The sequence below is a fragment of the Geotrypetes seraphini genome, chromosome 12 (assembly GCF_902459505.1).
Source record: "Geotrypetes seraphini chromosome 12, aGeoSer1.1, whole genome shotgun sequence".
NCBI classification, from domain to species: domain Eukaryota; kingdom Metazoa; phylum Chordata; class Amphibia; order Gymnophiona; family Dermophiidae; genus Geotrypetes; species Geotrypetes seraphini.
The window spans coordinates 57,703,259-57,718,928 of NC_047095.1; the positions used below are offsets into that span (position 1 = coordinate 57,703,259).

General features: G+C 42.7%; 1 protein-coding gene across 5 annotated transcripts in view; it reads left to right on the top strand.

Annotated features, from left to right (window-relative positions):
* Nucleotides 1-15,670, top strand: part of LRP8 (LDL receptor related protein 8) — a 390,473-nt gene that overhangs the window by 331,359 nt on the left and 43,444 nt on the right. For all 5 annotated transcript variants that reach the window (XM_033917173.1, XM_033917171.1, XM_033917172.1 and 2 more), the window contains 2 exons: nt 593-711; nt 7,062-7,201. In XM_033917173.1, the coding sequence (XP_033773064.1) occupies nt 593-711; nt 7,062-7,201 (259 nt within the window). The remainder of the gene's footprint in view (nt 1-592; nt 712-7,061; nt 7,202-15,670) is intronic.

Below are 15,670 nucleotides of genomic sequence, written 5' to 3' on the forward strand. Positions count from 1 at the left end.
GCCACACGCCTAAATAGACGTGTTTAGGGGGCAGAGTTGGCTTTAGGTGTCGCTAAGCGCCGCTATGATGAACTTACGCACTGGAAACGTAGGCCTTTAAACCCCTGGCTTACATTACCACTGCTGAAGTTCTTTGTTCGGCGCCGGTCGTGATTGATAGGTGGCAGACGCCATTTTTCCAGGCACCCGTCGTTTCAGGCGTCATTTCTAGAATCGGTCCCCAAGTGTCCAAAGGCGAGGCTGAATTTAAGACATGAGCAGATAGAACAACAGTTGTTCTGGATCAAAATGACAACCGATAAACTTTCTCCTGATCAATCACGTTAACATTTACAAGGCTAATAAAGAAAACAAGACGGTCCCATAGCAGTAAGTCTAGATTCCGGTGGTGGAATATTTCATCTGTTTCCTTCACCCTAGCAAGCAGGCTGGGCTGAGTTTTGACTCCTATGTGTGGGTTATGTCAGGGGCATATCTGTCAGATATACGGAGGCGAAGGGAGAATGCCTCGCTTAATATCTCTGAGGTGTTGCTTTTGGGGCGGGTGTGTCATGCAAAGGTAACCTTGGCGCTTTTTATTTCATTCTATTAGCTTCCTGTTCTGGTCAGATTGGGGCGATCAAGCTAAAATCGAAAAATCAGGGCTGAATGGTGTAGATCGGCAGGTGCTGGTATCGGAGAACATTGAGTGGCCCAATGGAATCACCCTGGGTAAGGCACAGCACCAAGACTAAAAATTCTGGGGTAAATGTTCAGTCCGCAGTGGGTCAGCAGTTTTGTGGCCAATGGCGGCATTATGCCTGGAGATTTGATGCTGGTTCCCGTTCGGGCACCTGCACTGGATATCTAGGTTTATGCGGCTGGCCATCACTTACCCGGTTAAGTGCAATATTTCACACTTAACTACCTAGCCCCCCTCCTATACAAAGCCGTGCTAGCATTTTCAGTGCCGGCTGCCGCAGTAACAGCTCCAACGCTCAGAGAATTCCTATTAGCGTCTGTGCTGTTACTGCCTCGGCTGGCGCTAAAAACGCTAGCATGGCTTTGTAAAGGGGGGGGGGGGGGTAAGTGAAACCAGGCATCAACAGGACTGCATTTTGTGCAGCCTGAATTGTCCACTTAACCATATAAATGCCGACTCTGCCCCAAAAACCACCTACAAAATAGCTGGCTTTGTGTTTGCTGGTTATTGCTAGAGAATGACACGATGACAAAATTCATCACTGTCCCCGTGGATAACCGCGGGAAACCATTTTCATGTCATTCTTTAAGGAGAGAGGGAAGAATCAGAGTATGAATGGCCACAAGCTTTGCTTTGAAGAATGCTGGTGTAGAAGGACTGAGATTGAAATAGACACTGAAGAATGACAGTCTCTGGTATCCAGAGCAGATATTGTGATGTCATAATGCCTCATTCCACCAGTGCCTAAGAGCCAATCACATCAGTGATGTCACAATGGCTTCATTATCCTATACTTGGCTCAAATAAGAATCAGAGTATGAATGGCCACAACCACTGACCCGCAAGCTTTGCTTTGAAGAATGCTGGTGTAGAAGGACCGAGGTTGAAATAGACACTAGAAAACGACATGGGATTATTTCCCACGGTTATCCGCGGGGACGGGGACGGTGATGAATTTTGTCACCGTGTCATTCTCTGTTGCTGATATTAAGAACATAAGAATTGCCATACTGGAACAGAGCAAAAGTCCATCAAGCCCAGTATCCTGTTTCCAACAGTGGCCAACCCAGGTCCCAAGTACTAAAACAGATTTTATACTGCTTATCCTAGGAATAAGCAGTGGATTTCCCAAGCTTCTCTTTTAGGAAATTATCCAAACCTTTTTTAAACCCTGCTAAGCTAACAGATTTCACCACATTTCCCTGCAACAAGTTCCAGAGTTTAATTACACATTGTGGCCCTGATTCTCCAAAAGTAGGTGTCCTACAGCTGTCTAATCAGCCAATCGGGATGCACGTTTTTTTTAAAAAAAATGCTCCCCAGGCAGGCCTGTAGGCGCCTCCGGGAGCCTAGGGAGACCCGCAAGACGCCTAAGCTCACCTAAGGGCCTTAGGCGGGCCTTAGGCGAACCTAGGTGGCCCTACGCGTCTCCCTAGTAGAGGAAGAAACCTTAAAATGTAGGCCAGCAAAATGCTGGTCTACATTGTAAGTAGACGCAGCCGCTATACTTATCACAGCAAGGGATCTCTCTGCCGCTATAAGTATAGCGGGCCGCGGCCTGTCCGATCGGATGCCCCGCCTCCGACACTACCGACCGCCCCCCCCCCCCCCCGACACTACCAACCGCCCCCCCCCCCCCCGACATTACCGATCTCCCTCCCACCTCGACACTACCGATTGCTGGCAGGAGGGTGTCCAATCCCTCCTGCCCGAAGACGCACCCCCCCCGGTGCTAACAACCTCCAAACTAACCTGTTCTTCAGGCCAGACGGTTCTTGCCCGTCCAGCCTGTAGCCCGCCTGGTCGAAATGAGGCGGGCTCGCCCCTTCCCGGCCCATCCCGCCGAAGCCTAAGGCCTGATTGGCCCAGGCTCTAGGCAATAGGTTCCCCTTTTTTGTGGGCTTGTAAAGGATTGTTTTTTGTATTTTTTGTTGTATTGAAAATTTTGTATGGAACCCTTTTTTTCCTTGATATCTTTTGATATTGTAAACGTATTAAATTAAAAAAAAAAATAGACAGCTGTAGGACGCCTATGGCTGCCTAAAATCGGGACGCACTTTGTAGAATCAGGGCCTTAATGCTTAAATAAATAAATACACAAATAGCGCCATTTTGCCTTGAGAGATTCATGCCTGCACTCCCTCGACGCTGTTTTGCTTTCAGCCAGCGTGTGCTCCTGAAGAAGGGGATCTATTCCCTGAAACGGAGCTCTGTTGAGCAAATTATCCTAGCGTTTTCAACAGCCTCGATTGAGATAAGTACATTTTGGCTTTTTCAATGAAAATTGGATTACTGTTTTGCATAGTGGATGTTAGGGGAGCGTCTTCAAGAATTTATTTCTGAACTGAACTTTTCTCATCGCATGGATTTTTTTAACTTTATGTATTGCACACTAGGAGTGATTTTTGCCACCAGCAAAGAATACTATTTACAAAAGATAAAAAAAGATTTTTATTACATTTATTAGCACTTGAGCGCTTTCATTGTAGGGGCACGGTCCAAGGATGTTTCATTGCCGAGTACCCTTTTGGGTAACATTTGCACACCACTCTTATTACAGGCTTGCCCTGACTCAAGAGTGGTGAATACTGAGGACCACTCCTTCCATTGCTATTTATTTATTTAAGCATTAAGGGCTCCTTTTACGAAGGTGCGCTACGGATTTTACCACACGCACCGGATTAGCGCACGCTAGCCAGAAATCTACCGCCTGCTCAAAAGGAGGCGGTAGCGGCATTTTAGCGCGTGCTATTCCGCGCATTAAGGCCCTAGCACACCTTCGTAAAAGGAGCCCTAAGTATCTATGTATCTATTTATGTTCTAACAAAAAAGGAAACAAAAACCAAAATGAAAATGCCTTTAAACCTCGAAGGTGCTCAGAACCAAAATATGGTAAGAAAGTGACCAAACCAGGGCAACAACCCCTGTAAAGGCTTTCAAAGAGTCTATCATTGCACCATCCTCAAACGGTAGAAAGGTATTTAAGCTTTGATGGATATCTTTTTTTTTAACTTTTTTTCTTCTTTTTTCTATTAAATGTCCATTTAAAGTATCCAATGCTTAAGTGAAAACTATGAACCTCAGAGTAGGCAAAACTTAACTGTGAGTCTTTAGGAAGCCAACTTGCTACAGCAAATACAGGTGGGTCCTAACGCGTTTCGCCAACAGGCTTCTTCAGAGAATCCCCATGTTGGATGGAACATCAAGTTCAACAACTTCCTGAATCTTCACTTCTAAACCGATTGCATTTCCTGAAGAAGCCTGTCGGCGAAACGCGTTAGGACCCACCTGTACCTGCTGTAGCAAGTTGGCTTACATAAGAACATAAGAAGTTGCCTCCACTGGGTCAGACCAGAGGTCCATCTTGCCCAGCGATCTGCTCCCGCGGCGGCCCATCAGGTCTGTGACCTGTGAAGTGGTTTCTGACCACTTCTATAACCTACCTCAAGTTCTATCCATACCCCTCTATCCCCTTATCCTCCAGGAACCTATCCAAACCTTCCTTGAACCTTCCTAAAGACTCACAGTTAAGTTTTGCCTACTCTGAGGTTCATAGTTTTCACTTAAGCATTGGACACTTTAAATGGACATTTAATAGAAAAAAGAAGAAAAAAAGTAAAAAAAAAGATATCCATCGAAACTTAAATACCTTTCTACCGTTTGAGGATGGTGCAATGATAGTTTCTTTGAAAGCCTTTACAGGGGTTGTTGCCCCGGTTTGGTCACTTTCTTACCATATATTGGTTCTGAGCACCTTCGAGGTTTAAAGGCATTTTCATTTTGTTTTTTGTTTCCTTTTTTGTTTTTGTTAGTTTACAGTCCTTTGGGAACTTTTTTGTTTGAATTTCACCCAATTGTTATATTGGGGGTCTATTTATGTTCTTACAGTTTAACTCACGTAAACCCCTTTACTTATTTATTAAGGATTATTGGCTAGACTATCACTTTTATTCAGTGTCATGTGACATAAGTGACTTCCCAGTGGCTATAAATTAACACAAGAAGTTTTGGGTTTCATTTCACCTAGAGCAGATACACCCAATGGTTTCAAATCATGGGCTTAATCTCACTGGAGGTCCAATTTCGGTAAGAAGTGGACTATAAGTCCATGCCCAACCTATAGTGAAAGAGAGCTTGAACCAGGTCAGGTGATGCCATTTAAGTTTCAAGTTAATTAGTCTTGATAGACCGCTTTAATTACCAAAGCGGTTTACATTGTACAAAATTTTTAAATGTTTTAAAATAGGGTAAAAAGACGGACTACACGGTCTTACAGACAAAATATGCTAGAAAAAGGGAAATGGGTGGGATACATCGCATAAAAATGAAATGGAAATGGTGAAAACGAGAGGGAAAAAGGGAATGTCTGATGTGTGGCCATTGTCTGAGCCTCATGAGCAATTAATCCTAGGTGTAAATCGCATAGGCATCTTTAAAGAGAGAAGTTTGCAGTTGTTGGTTTCCTCTCTCAGGGCCAAAGCGGGGTTATTCCACAATGTGGTAAAACCAGAGGACATAATTTGAGGTTGAGGGGTGGTAGATTCAGGGGCAATGTTAGGAAATTCTACTTTACGGAGAGGGTAGTGGATGCCTGGAATGCGCTCCCGAGAGAGGTGGTGGAGAGGAAAACTGTGACTGAGTTCAAAGAAGCGTGGGATGAACACAGAAGATTTAGAATCAGAAAATAATATTAAAGATTGAACTAGGCCAGTTACTGGGCAGACTTGTACGGTCTGTGTCTGTGCATGGCCGTTTGGAGGAGGATGGGCAGGGGAGGGCTTCAATGGCTGGGAGGGTGTAGATGGGCTGGAGTAAGTCTTAACAGAGATTTCGGCAGTTGGAACCCAAGCACAGTACCGGGTAAAGCTTTGGATTCTCGCCCAGAAATAGCTAAGAAGAAAAAAAAAAAAATTTAAATTGAATCAGGTTGGGCAGACTGGATGGACCATTCGGGTCTTTATCTGCCGTCATCTACTATGTTACTATGTAACGACTGAGTTAGATAGTCTTGCGCGTTGTATTGTAGAACAACTGACGGACGGAAGGGACCGTTGGAAGATATTGTTGTGAAGAACCTGGAGAACAGGAAAAATCATCTTCAATGATTGATGATAATAATATGGGAATAATAATAATAATTTATTTTTTTATATACCGCTCTACCAACAGTTCTGGGCGGTTCCCAACATGGAATAAAACTGAACAATTCCGCGAAGAGGATACAATTTCATAATTAAAAAAACAATACATCGTAAGCAATCAAATGCAGCAGAGACTATTATACAATTTAAAATATTAAAAAGTCCAATGAAGAGAAACACATAATATATATAAAAAAAGGCCTACAGCAGTTTTCTTCTAAAAACCGATCAACTAGTAATTGAACCCATCAGAATTTTAAAAAAACATCAATTTAATTTATCAAATAAATATGTTTTTAAAACTTTCCCAAATGTAGTATAAGAATAAGTTTGAGCTATCAATGGGATGTAACCAGGAATTAAACTTCCCGGCCTGGTACTCCAATGTCCTGTCAAAAAAATTTTTTATAACGGCAGGACCTCGAGGCAGGGAAGGCGAAAATACCTGAATTTCTGGTATCTTTTGCTGAATAGAAAAATTTCAGGTAGGAAGCCAAGGGCTCCTTTTATCAAGACGCGCTAGCGGGGTTAGCGCGTCGGACATTTCATCACGCACTAACCCCCGCGGCCGGCTAAAAATCTAACGCCTGCTCAATGCAGGTGTTAGCAGCTAGCGCGGCACGCGGTATTATGCGCGTTAAACCCCCTACCGTAGCTTGATAAAAGCACCCCCAAGTAAGATGGCAATAAATCAAAAAGTGCCTTGTAACATATGCACCCAAGCTTGAAGAATACTCTGGCACCGAATGGTAGCCAGTGTAGTTTAGCATAGTAAGGGCTGACATAGTATAGTATAGTATAGTGGTTTGGACCACCCAAACTGCATCCAGAACATGTCCCTTTAATTTGTAAGTATCCTTGGGCTATTTATGAGCTAATATTCTAAAATGGCCTCCAGAGGCTTTAATGCCAAGGTACTTTATTCAGTGTAGCGTTCACCGAAAGAACCATGTCTCTTCTTTAACTTTGAGGCCATTTTTCCTCTCCTTAAGCTGACAGTTCTTAGATGATCCGCTAATGTAAACTGGTCCACTGTCGTTCTGTTGATGGGCAGCAGTTGCCTCTTTGACCTCCAGTAATTTAGTGCTGGCATTACACCGCGTTCGCAAACGATACGTAGCACTCACAGGTCCTTTTTGGCATTATATGAGAACGATAGATTTGCTCTTAGTCTTAAGTATTGGGAAACTACTATTGTGTGATAAGAGCTAAGCAATTAATTGAATTTTCCTTTGCAGATATATTGAATCGGCGTCTCTATTGGGTGGACTCCAAGCTGCACTGGCTCTCGAGCATCGACTTCCGTGGCAACAACAGGAAAATTCTCATTTCTTCTGTGGACGATCTGAGTCATCCTGTCGGGCTGGCAGTGTTTGAGGTAATGTGCTGCAAGCATATTAAAAATATATTTATAATATAAAAATATTACCAAGGACGGTGCAAACAGTGTGGCTGCACAGGGTGGAAAAGAGGCAGGGGAGCCAAAATTGCTCCCCATCCATTGTGTCCTCTTGGTCACAGCACAGTAGGCAGGGTAGAGGGAGTGGAGGTGTCAGGGGGCGTGTTGCACAGAGTGGGATTCTGGCTTGGTACAGTACTGGTCTGGAAGTCTACAATGTCACCTAATATGCATCATGGGGTCAGATTTGCATAGCCCATCTTTATGATGTGCATGACCAATTTTACAAAAGGGTTAGCTTAGCAAAAGGGCACATAGATATTCAAAAACCTGAAATCCATACATGAACCTGAATGGGTTCGCACCAATCCCTCTTCCACTGCTACACCTTTTCCTCACATGCATAAGGGTGAGAGGGGACTATTGTCAGAAGGTGGTTGTCTGCCAGTATATATCAGATAAATCCCAATATTAATGGAATATATCTAACCTGGGTTTCCAGGATGGTATTTTTGAATAATATTACATTACATTACATTAGTGACTTCTATTCCACCGTTGCGGTTCAAGGTGGATTACACAAGAATTGTCATGATGCTACGAAATACATTCGGTGGATTACATGAGAATTGTCATGATACTAGGAAATGCCTAGTGAGTGGTTTGAATATTTTTTTTGATTTGCTATGTAGATAGTGTTGTGGGTGAAGCTTGGGGCGGGTCTGGTTCTGTCATAGAGGTTTAATGTATTTTTTTGAAGAGTAGGGTTTTTGTTTCTTTTTTGAAGGTTTTGTAGTCTGGTCAAGGTTAGCAGATTTGTGAGTTGTCTGTCCAGCTTTGCTGCTATGGTGGCTAGTAGGTTGTCGTACATTTTTCTTCGTTTGACATTTTTGGTAGGTGGGTGTGTGAATAGTGTGTGGGTTCTTCTCTGTCTGGTTGAGGTAGATTGAGTTAGTCGGTTGTTCCAGTAGGTTGGGCTGTCTCCATTTATAGCTTTAAATAGTAGGCAATGGAATTTGAAGTGTACAATTTCATTTTATAAACACAAATAATACAGAATAATAATAAGGATCAACAAAACCCCTGTCTCACCTCCCTTTCACAAATATCCCCTCCACTATTGTGAAAACTGAACAAACCAAATTACTACAGAATGCTACATATAAAAATCAAGCTAAAAGAATACTTTAGTCACACATGGCAAGAATAGTGTTAGGGGAGTGCAACTAGGGCAACTGCCCCCTGGTCAGAGAGAGACCCTAAGCCAGCTGGAAGCTAAAGAAGCACAGCCTGGGCTTTGCGGTCCCCAGTTATGTCTAATACCAGCTCTAGCAGGATACATATTTCAAATCTGAAATATTCTAAGCACCAAATATAAAATAATTTTTTTTTCTACTTTTTGTTGTCTGGTAATTTTATTCTTCAAATCACATTGGTCTCAGGCTTTGGTTTTAGGTTCCTTTTGTCTTCATCATGGCATGGCTGGCTCCTGAAGGTAAAATAGAAACATAGAACATGACGGCAGAAAAGGGCCACGGCCCATCTAGTCTGCCCACACTAATGGCCCACTCCCTAACTACCTCCATGAATAGGCGCAAGAGGAGCTGGGGAGGATATGCCGAGTCTGACACGGACGCAATTTTTTTTACCACAGGAGCAAGACTTTTTCACCGCTCCCATGGGGCAGTAAAAGGTCTTGTCCCCATTCCTGCGGTAAACCAGTTGCAAATGTCTCCATTCCTGCGGATTTACTGAAGTGGCCACGGTTTACCGCGGTAAACGGTCCCTGTGTCATTCTCTAGTTGAAATCACTGATTATTATTATGTTAGCCAGTTTGTCAGCTTCTCTAATTTCTGCTAACACTTCGGCATCTGTCAGTTTATTAACTATCCTTTTCCACTTTACACATGGAGGGCCCAGCCAGTGGCACTCATTGTTTTGCTGACCAACTGCTAGTGTTATGCCTGCAAATTCTTTGTGGGGCCATGTCAAAAGACAATCGGATTGTATTTTTGGGTTTGTGGAGCTGGTTAAGTACAATATTCAGCACTTAGCTGGCTATGGGGCTGACTTTCATGGTGTCTTATTTATGTGGTTACCCTTGGACGGTTAAATCACTTAAAAATTCCCAGGTCAATATTCAATCTATAAGGATTCCAAATGTGTATTTTGTGTCCTGCAGAATGTTTAGTCTATTTGATCCAAGGCCCTCTATGATGTTTAATCCTACCCCTTCACCAGTTTGATCCACCCTATCACTGCAATATAATTTGGACCCTGGTATGACAAGTGTCTCATTGGTTATCTTTCATCCACCAAGTATCTGAATTGAAGAAATCTTGAGACAAGGATCTCTAAGGGAAAGGAAAGGATAGCAGATGGCATGACTGGGCAGAATGGATAGGCCATATGGTCTTTATCTACTTCTAAGGTCTGGGACATTATTGGCTTATTAGAGACTTATAATAGAGCACATGGTCTTCCATGGATCAAACAGAAGATGAAGATATTATGGTTTAGCCATAGTATAAGTAACATTCGGGAACATCTAGAATCTCAAGACGGTTTTTATTAAAGTGGAAACTGTGTTCAAAGGGCAGTGAGTTCTATTGGACACAACTTTTGTCCTTTGAATGCCAGATAAATTGTAGTGGTAGTATGGTGTTTTTGAAATTACCTGTTACATAACATTCATTCGCTTTTTTCAAGAAGCATTTTCAGATTTTGGATCAGTCTCTCATTTTGTCACATCAGGACCATTGTAATAGTCTGTACTGGGGCATTTTAACAGAACTCCATTCTAAGCTGCAGCTTCTCCAGAATATGGCTGCAAAAGTTGTTTTTCAGTTGTCGAAATTTGATGAGGCGTCTCTTTCCTTGATACGGCTACTTCGGTTGCCTGCTTTAAACTAGCATGTACGATTTTTTAAAATTTTTGAGAGAATAAACCCAGAGGATTGATACACTATTTGGAAAAGTGAATAGGTTTATGTTCTAATCAATTAATTTTCTTTCCTTTTCTGATAAGTATCCAGTATTAGAGAATTAAATACACTTCTCCCTCGGTATTCGCGGGGGATAGGGGCAGAGCCGGATCGCGAGGTGTGAAAAATCGCGAATAACTTTGTGCCGGCTCTGACCCACCCGCTGACTGTACCTGGTGGTCTCCGCCTCCTTCCGTCCATGTTGCGTGTTTGCAGGGGCCAGTGCAGGTGCTTTGGTCTCCTCTTTCCCCGCTTTGGTGTCGGGCCGGGCAGAGCGAAGATCGTTCCTCTCTGGGCCGGGCAGCCTGTGCCGGCCTTACCTGGTGGTCTAGCGGGGCTTTCGGGGCAGGAGCGATCTTCCTACGCTCCTGCCCCGTGCAGATCGCCAATAGGAAATGGCTGCCGTGAGCTCCCGTAGTCTCTCGAGACTACAACGGGAACTCCCCTCAGCCATTTCCTATTGGCGATCTGCACGGGGCAGGAGCGTAGGAAGATCGCTCCTGCCCCGAAAGCCCCGCTAGACCACCAGGTAAGGCTGGGATGCCGGGGGGGGGGAAGGCGGGAGGGAGGTGGGGAAAGTCCAAAACAAATCGGGAGGGGGGTTTCCCCTAAAAAAAAAAAAAATCACAAATAACCGAATCCGCGGATGCTGAAACCGCAGATTCGGAGGAGGAATTGTAGATGTTTTTGCTATCAGGAGGTACAGATTTGGTCTGCTCTTCCTATAGATTTAAGACAGATTAGTGTATCCATATGTCCTTTTCTAGTAGAAAGAAACTAAAAACATATCTATTTTATAACTACTCTGCTGCTATTTACTGTAATCAGTGTTACGCCTTTTTTTATTTTTTCATATTTAAATTTTTATTTCAAAGTTTCATAAATTATACTGTACACACTAAACATCAAACTGCAGTCTCAACAAATGTATAATAAACACCACCTGCAAATGCACAAGTACCATACAATTTTCATCCCATAACCCCCCCCACCCACCAAACACCCCCCTGCGCGAAAACCCCATCACCATACTCCCATAGAAAGCCCACCACCACCACCCCCCTAACATCCATCAGACTAGCAAGGCAGTTCAATCAGAGTTACCCTTACAGTGTGGCCAACAGATCTCTTATTTTGATCCAGCTCATAGATCGGGTCAGAAATTTATGGCGACGTGTAGCCACCGCTATCTCCATCCTCCCGATGGACAAAAATCGAGTGGTCCAGTCAGTGTGTGTTGGAGCTACCTTATTTTTCCAGTGATTAGCTATGAGACATTTAGCTGCCGCAAGGCCCCAACAAAGTAGTTTGGCCTGCCAAAGATGTTCCCTCTCATTCTGGAGACCCAGTAAGCAGGTCTGAGGAGTCACTGCCACCGGATCTCCGATTAATGTGGACAGGGCACGAGCCACACCCGTCCAAAAGGGGCCTATGATCACACAATCCCACCAAATATGGAAAAAGGATCCCACCTGCACACCACATCGCCAGCAGCGATCTGACCACTCCGGGGAACATTCTATGTAGCCGTTCTGGGTGTTAGGCCTTTTTAAGGGATTTGGTGGACTGTAAGATCCATATAACATAACATTTTTCTACGTTTCTATGAAATACAAAATTGACAGCAAAAATCTGTATGTACACTTAACAGGATGTTAGCGAAGATATTCTTCATTAAGATTAATTTATTTCCTGAGATGACATTCCCATTGATTTCAAGCAGATCTTCTTGATTAATTAACTTGGCATTTGCTCTAATATTGTTAATCATGGTTAGACCTTTATGTGAGAGCATTTTTATCCCTTTTCCTCAGGTAGCTGTTTTTTGGCTTTAAAAGACTGGAGACTAAAATTATAAGGATACTGTCAAAATTAGCCGTTCTGTTTATTTAAAATATTCATAACCTGCACTAGCCACAGTTCTCTGTCTTATTAACGAGTATGCTGTGAGCCCGCAGGGATCTCAAAGCCCTTCCCTGAGGGCCGCAATCCAGTCGGGTTTTCAGGATTTCCCCCATGAATATGCATTGAAAGCAGTGCAGGCACATAGATCTCACGCATATTCATGGGGGAAATCCTGAAACCCCAATTGGATTCTGGTCGAGGACTGGAGTTGCCCACCCCTGCCCTAGACTCATCCCCAGGTCCGCCCAGTTCCGCCCATCCCTGCCCTGTAATGCCCTAATCCAAGGGTGTCAAAGTCTCTCCTCGAGGGCCGCAATCCAGCCGGGTTTTCAGGATTTCCCCAATGAATATGCATGAGATCTATTTGCATGCACTGCTTTCATTGTATGCTAATAGATCTCATGCATATTCATTAGGGAAATCCTGAAAACCTGACTGGATTGCGGCCCTCAAGGAGGGGCTTTGAGACCCCTGTGTGAGGGGTAATTTTATAACAGGTGATAACGGTACAAACTTTAGACAGGCAACATACAAGTCTTTATAAAATGGGCCCCTGGAGCTACTACGTAGCGTTCACATGCTCATACACAGATTTACATGTCCTGGAAGGTGGAAACCTGTGCAGATATTTGCAATAACATTATTTATCCACGCAGACTGTGCTGCTGGGAATGCCCATGTGTGATCACACGAAATTGGAAGAATTATGAGCGTTTAAATTTTTCGTTCTGGTGGGCAAGTCTTTGCTGCAGTTATAGATTTGAAAAGATAAAACGCTGATAATTTGGGACATGGTAATATATTTAAATTGATATGGGGCCCTTTGACATCTTATGTTACCTCTTTATAATGGATTATTGATGTGAGTTAGTTTTTTGTTTATTTAGGTACATATCCAGGGAAGGGTGGGGGGATTGTTTCTGTTTTAGGTTTGGTTTAGGGTGCTTACAATTGGGAGTGGGAGAATGGATGGGAAGATATCATTAATTAGAATAGGGTATGGTAGTTGCGGTAAGTCATGTTTTTTTATGTTTTATTGAATAATCAATGGGGGGGGGAAAATTGTTGATTAAGAACATGTGTAAGTTGAATGTGCTTTAATTGTATTATTATGTTACATTTGTTGTACGGCACTATTTAAGTTTTGAAAATCAATAAAGAATTTTAAAAAATAAAGATCATCTTTACATGTCCATTTAAATTGGTACAATTCCAGTCTATCACTTATAACTTATTAGATCATTTCTCATAAACTCTTCACGATCCTCAGAGGGTTAAAAAGTCCCATTAGTTCATATGATAATTAATCAATTAACCCAATCGTCATAGGATCATTAGGATCCTCATAAAGATCTGCTTGAAACATATACCTGTCGGTAGAGGCGCTCCCATTAAGTGGCTATTAATATTTAAACTAAGTAGTAATTATATTACTATGAAAAAAGAATGAATATTTATATTTAAAAAGTTACACATATAGAAGTATATAAAAATACATAAACTAATGATCCTATGACAATCGGGTTCATTGATTATTTATCATATGAACTAATGGGACTTTTTAACCCTCTGAGGATCGTGAAGAGTTTGAGAAATGATCTAATAAGTTATAAGTGATAGACTGGAATTGTATCAAATGAGAGTATAGTTTACATCTGGTCTAGAAATAGCCTTCAATTATTGATATTCATTTAAATTGGTGACAGCGTCTAGTAGATGGCTTCAGTCTTGAACATTATAGAAGCGTCCTAGATGCTGTTACTGATTTAAATGGACTTGATTTACTCTTTGGTATGATCTCCACTCCTTGGCTCTTGTTACATGTCTTCTATTGTCTCTGCTAGACTATCTCCTTCATCTTTGCAATTCAGGACTTCAGACTTCTGTACATGTCCATCTCAGTGCAATCAGTGTTTTTCATACTCAGTGAAATAGTAGACCCATCTTGATGCATCTATTGGTTTCCAGATTAATGAAGGGCCTTTACCACACCAAGCCTCCACTCAGCCTTTTGTAGGGGATTTAAATAACTTAGTAACATAGTAGATGACGGCAGATAAAGACCCGAATGGTCCATCTAGTCTGCCCAACCTGATTCAATTTAAATTTTTAAATTTTTTCTTCTTAGCTATTTCTGGGCAAGAATCCAAAGCTTTACCTGGTACTGTGCTTGGGTTCCAACTGCCGAAATCTCCGTTAAAACCTACTCCAGCCCATCTACACTCTCCCAGCCATTGAAGCCCTCCCCAGCCCATCCTCCACCAAACGGCCATATACAGACACAGACTGTGCAAGTCTGCCCAGTACTGGCCTTATTTTCTGATTCTAGGTTCTTTCTATGCTCATGAAGCCTCCATTTGAACCACTCTTGTCTGTTTCACTGAAACACCTCACCTGGAAAGTGTCTTTCCTGATTGCGCTTACTTCTACATATTGAGTCAACAAATTGCAAGCACTGGTATCGAATCCACCCCACACCAGGTTTTTATCACAATAGGGTTGTCCTCCATACTCATCCGAAGTTCTTACCTAAGGTGGTCTCTGAATTTCATCTCAACCAATCCATTGTTTTACCCGTTTTCTTTCCAAAACCACATGCACATGCTGGAGAGTCAGCTCTTCATACCCTGGATTATAAAAGAGTGCTTGTCTACTATTTGGATAGAACCAAGTCGCATAGAACTACAGCTCGATTGTTTATCTCCTTTGACACTAATAGGTTGGGAGTTCCAGTTACCAAGAGGACTATTTCATGTTGACTAGCAGACTGCATCTCCTTCGTTTATTTTCAGGCTGGTCTGATGCTAGATGCCTATGTCACTCCTCATAAAGTACGAGATATGGCAACTTCAAATGCCCACTTGCGCTCAACTTCCAATCAGTACATCTGCAAAATGGCCACTTGGTCCTCAGTCCACACATTTACTTCTTTTTACTGCTTAGATCAACATTCTAAACAAGACATTCAGTTTGGTCAGGCAGTTCTCAAGAATGTATTCTTTTTAAAGCCATCTTCCCTCCATCCTCAGAGATTTCACCAGTCTCAAGACAATTATATTTAACCCTCTTCCTAGATGTATGAGTCTGGCAGTTTGGAGATCCCATATGTGAGGATATACAGCCTGCTTGTCCTCAAAGAAAGCATAGTTACTCACCTGTAGCAGGTGTTCTCTGAGGACAGCAGGTAGATATTGTCACAACCCGCCCACCTCCCCTAGCTGGCTTCTTACCTTTTGGATGGAACTGAAGGTCTCGCAAGCCAATTTCAGGCAGGAGGGTGCACACATGGTATGAAAAGTGCTAAAGTTTTAAAGTGACAGTACACTTTGGTACACGTCTATGCCAAGATCTGTGGACAACGTCGCCCATAGGTGAGAATATCTATCTGCTGTCCTCTGAGAACATCTGCTATAGGTGGGTAACTATGCTATATTGTTTTAACACCTTTACCTAAAATACATAATCTAGACCAGGGGTAGGCAGTTCCGGGCCTTGAGAGCCACAGGCAGGTCAGGTTTTCGGGATATCCACAATAAATATGCATGAGATAGATTTGCA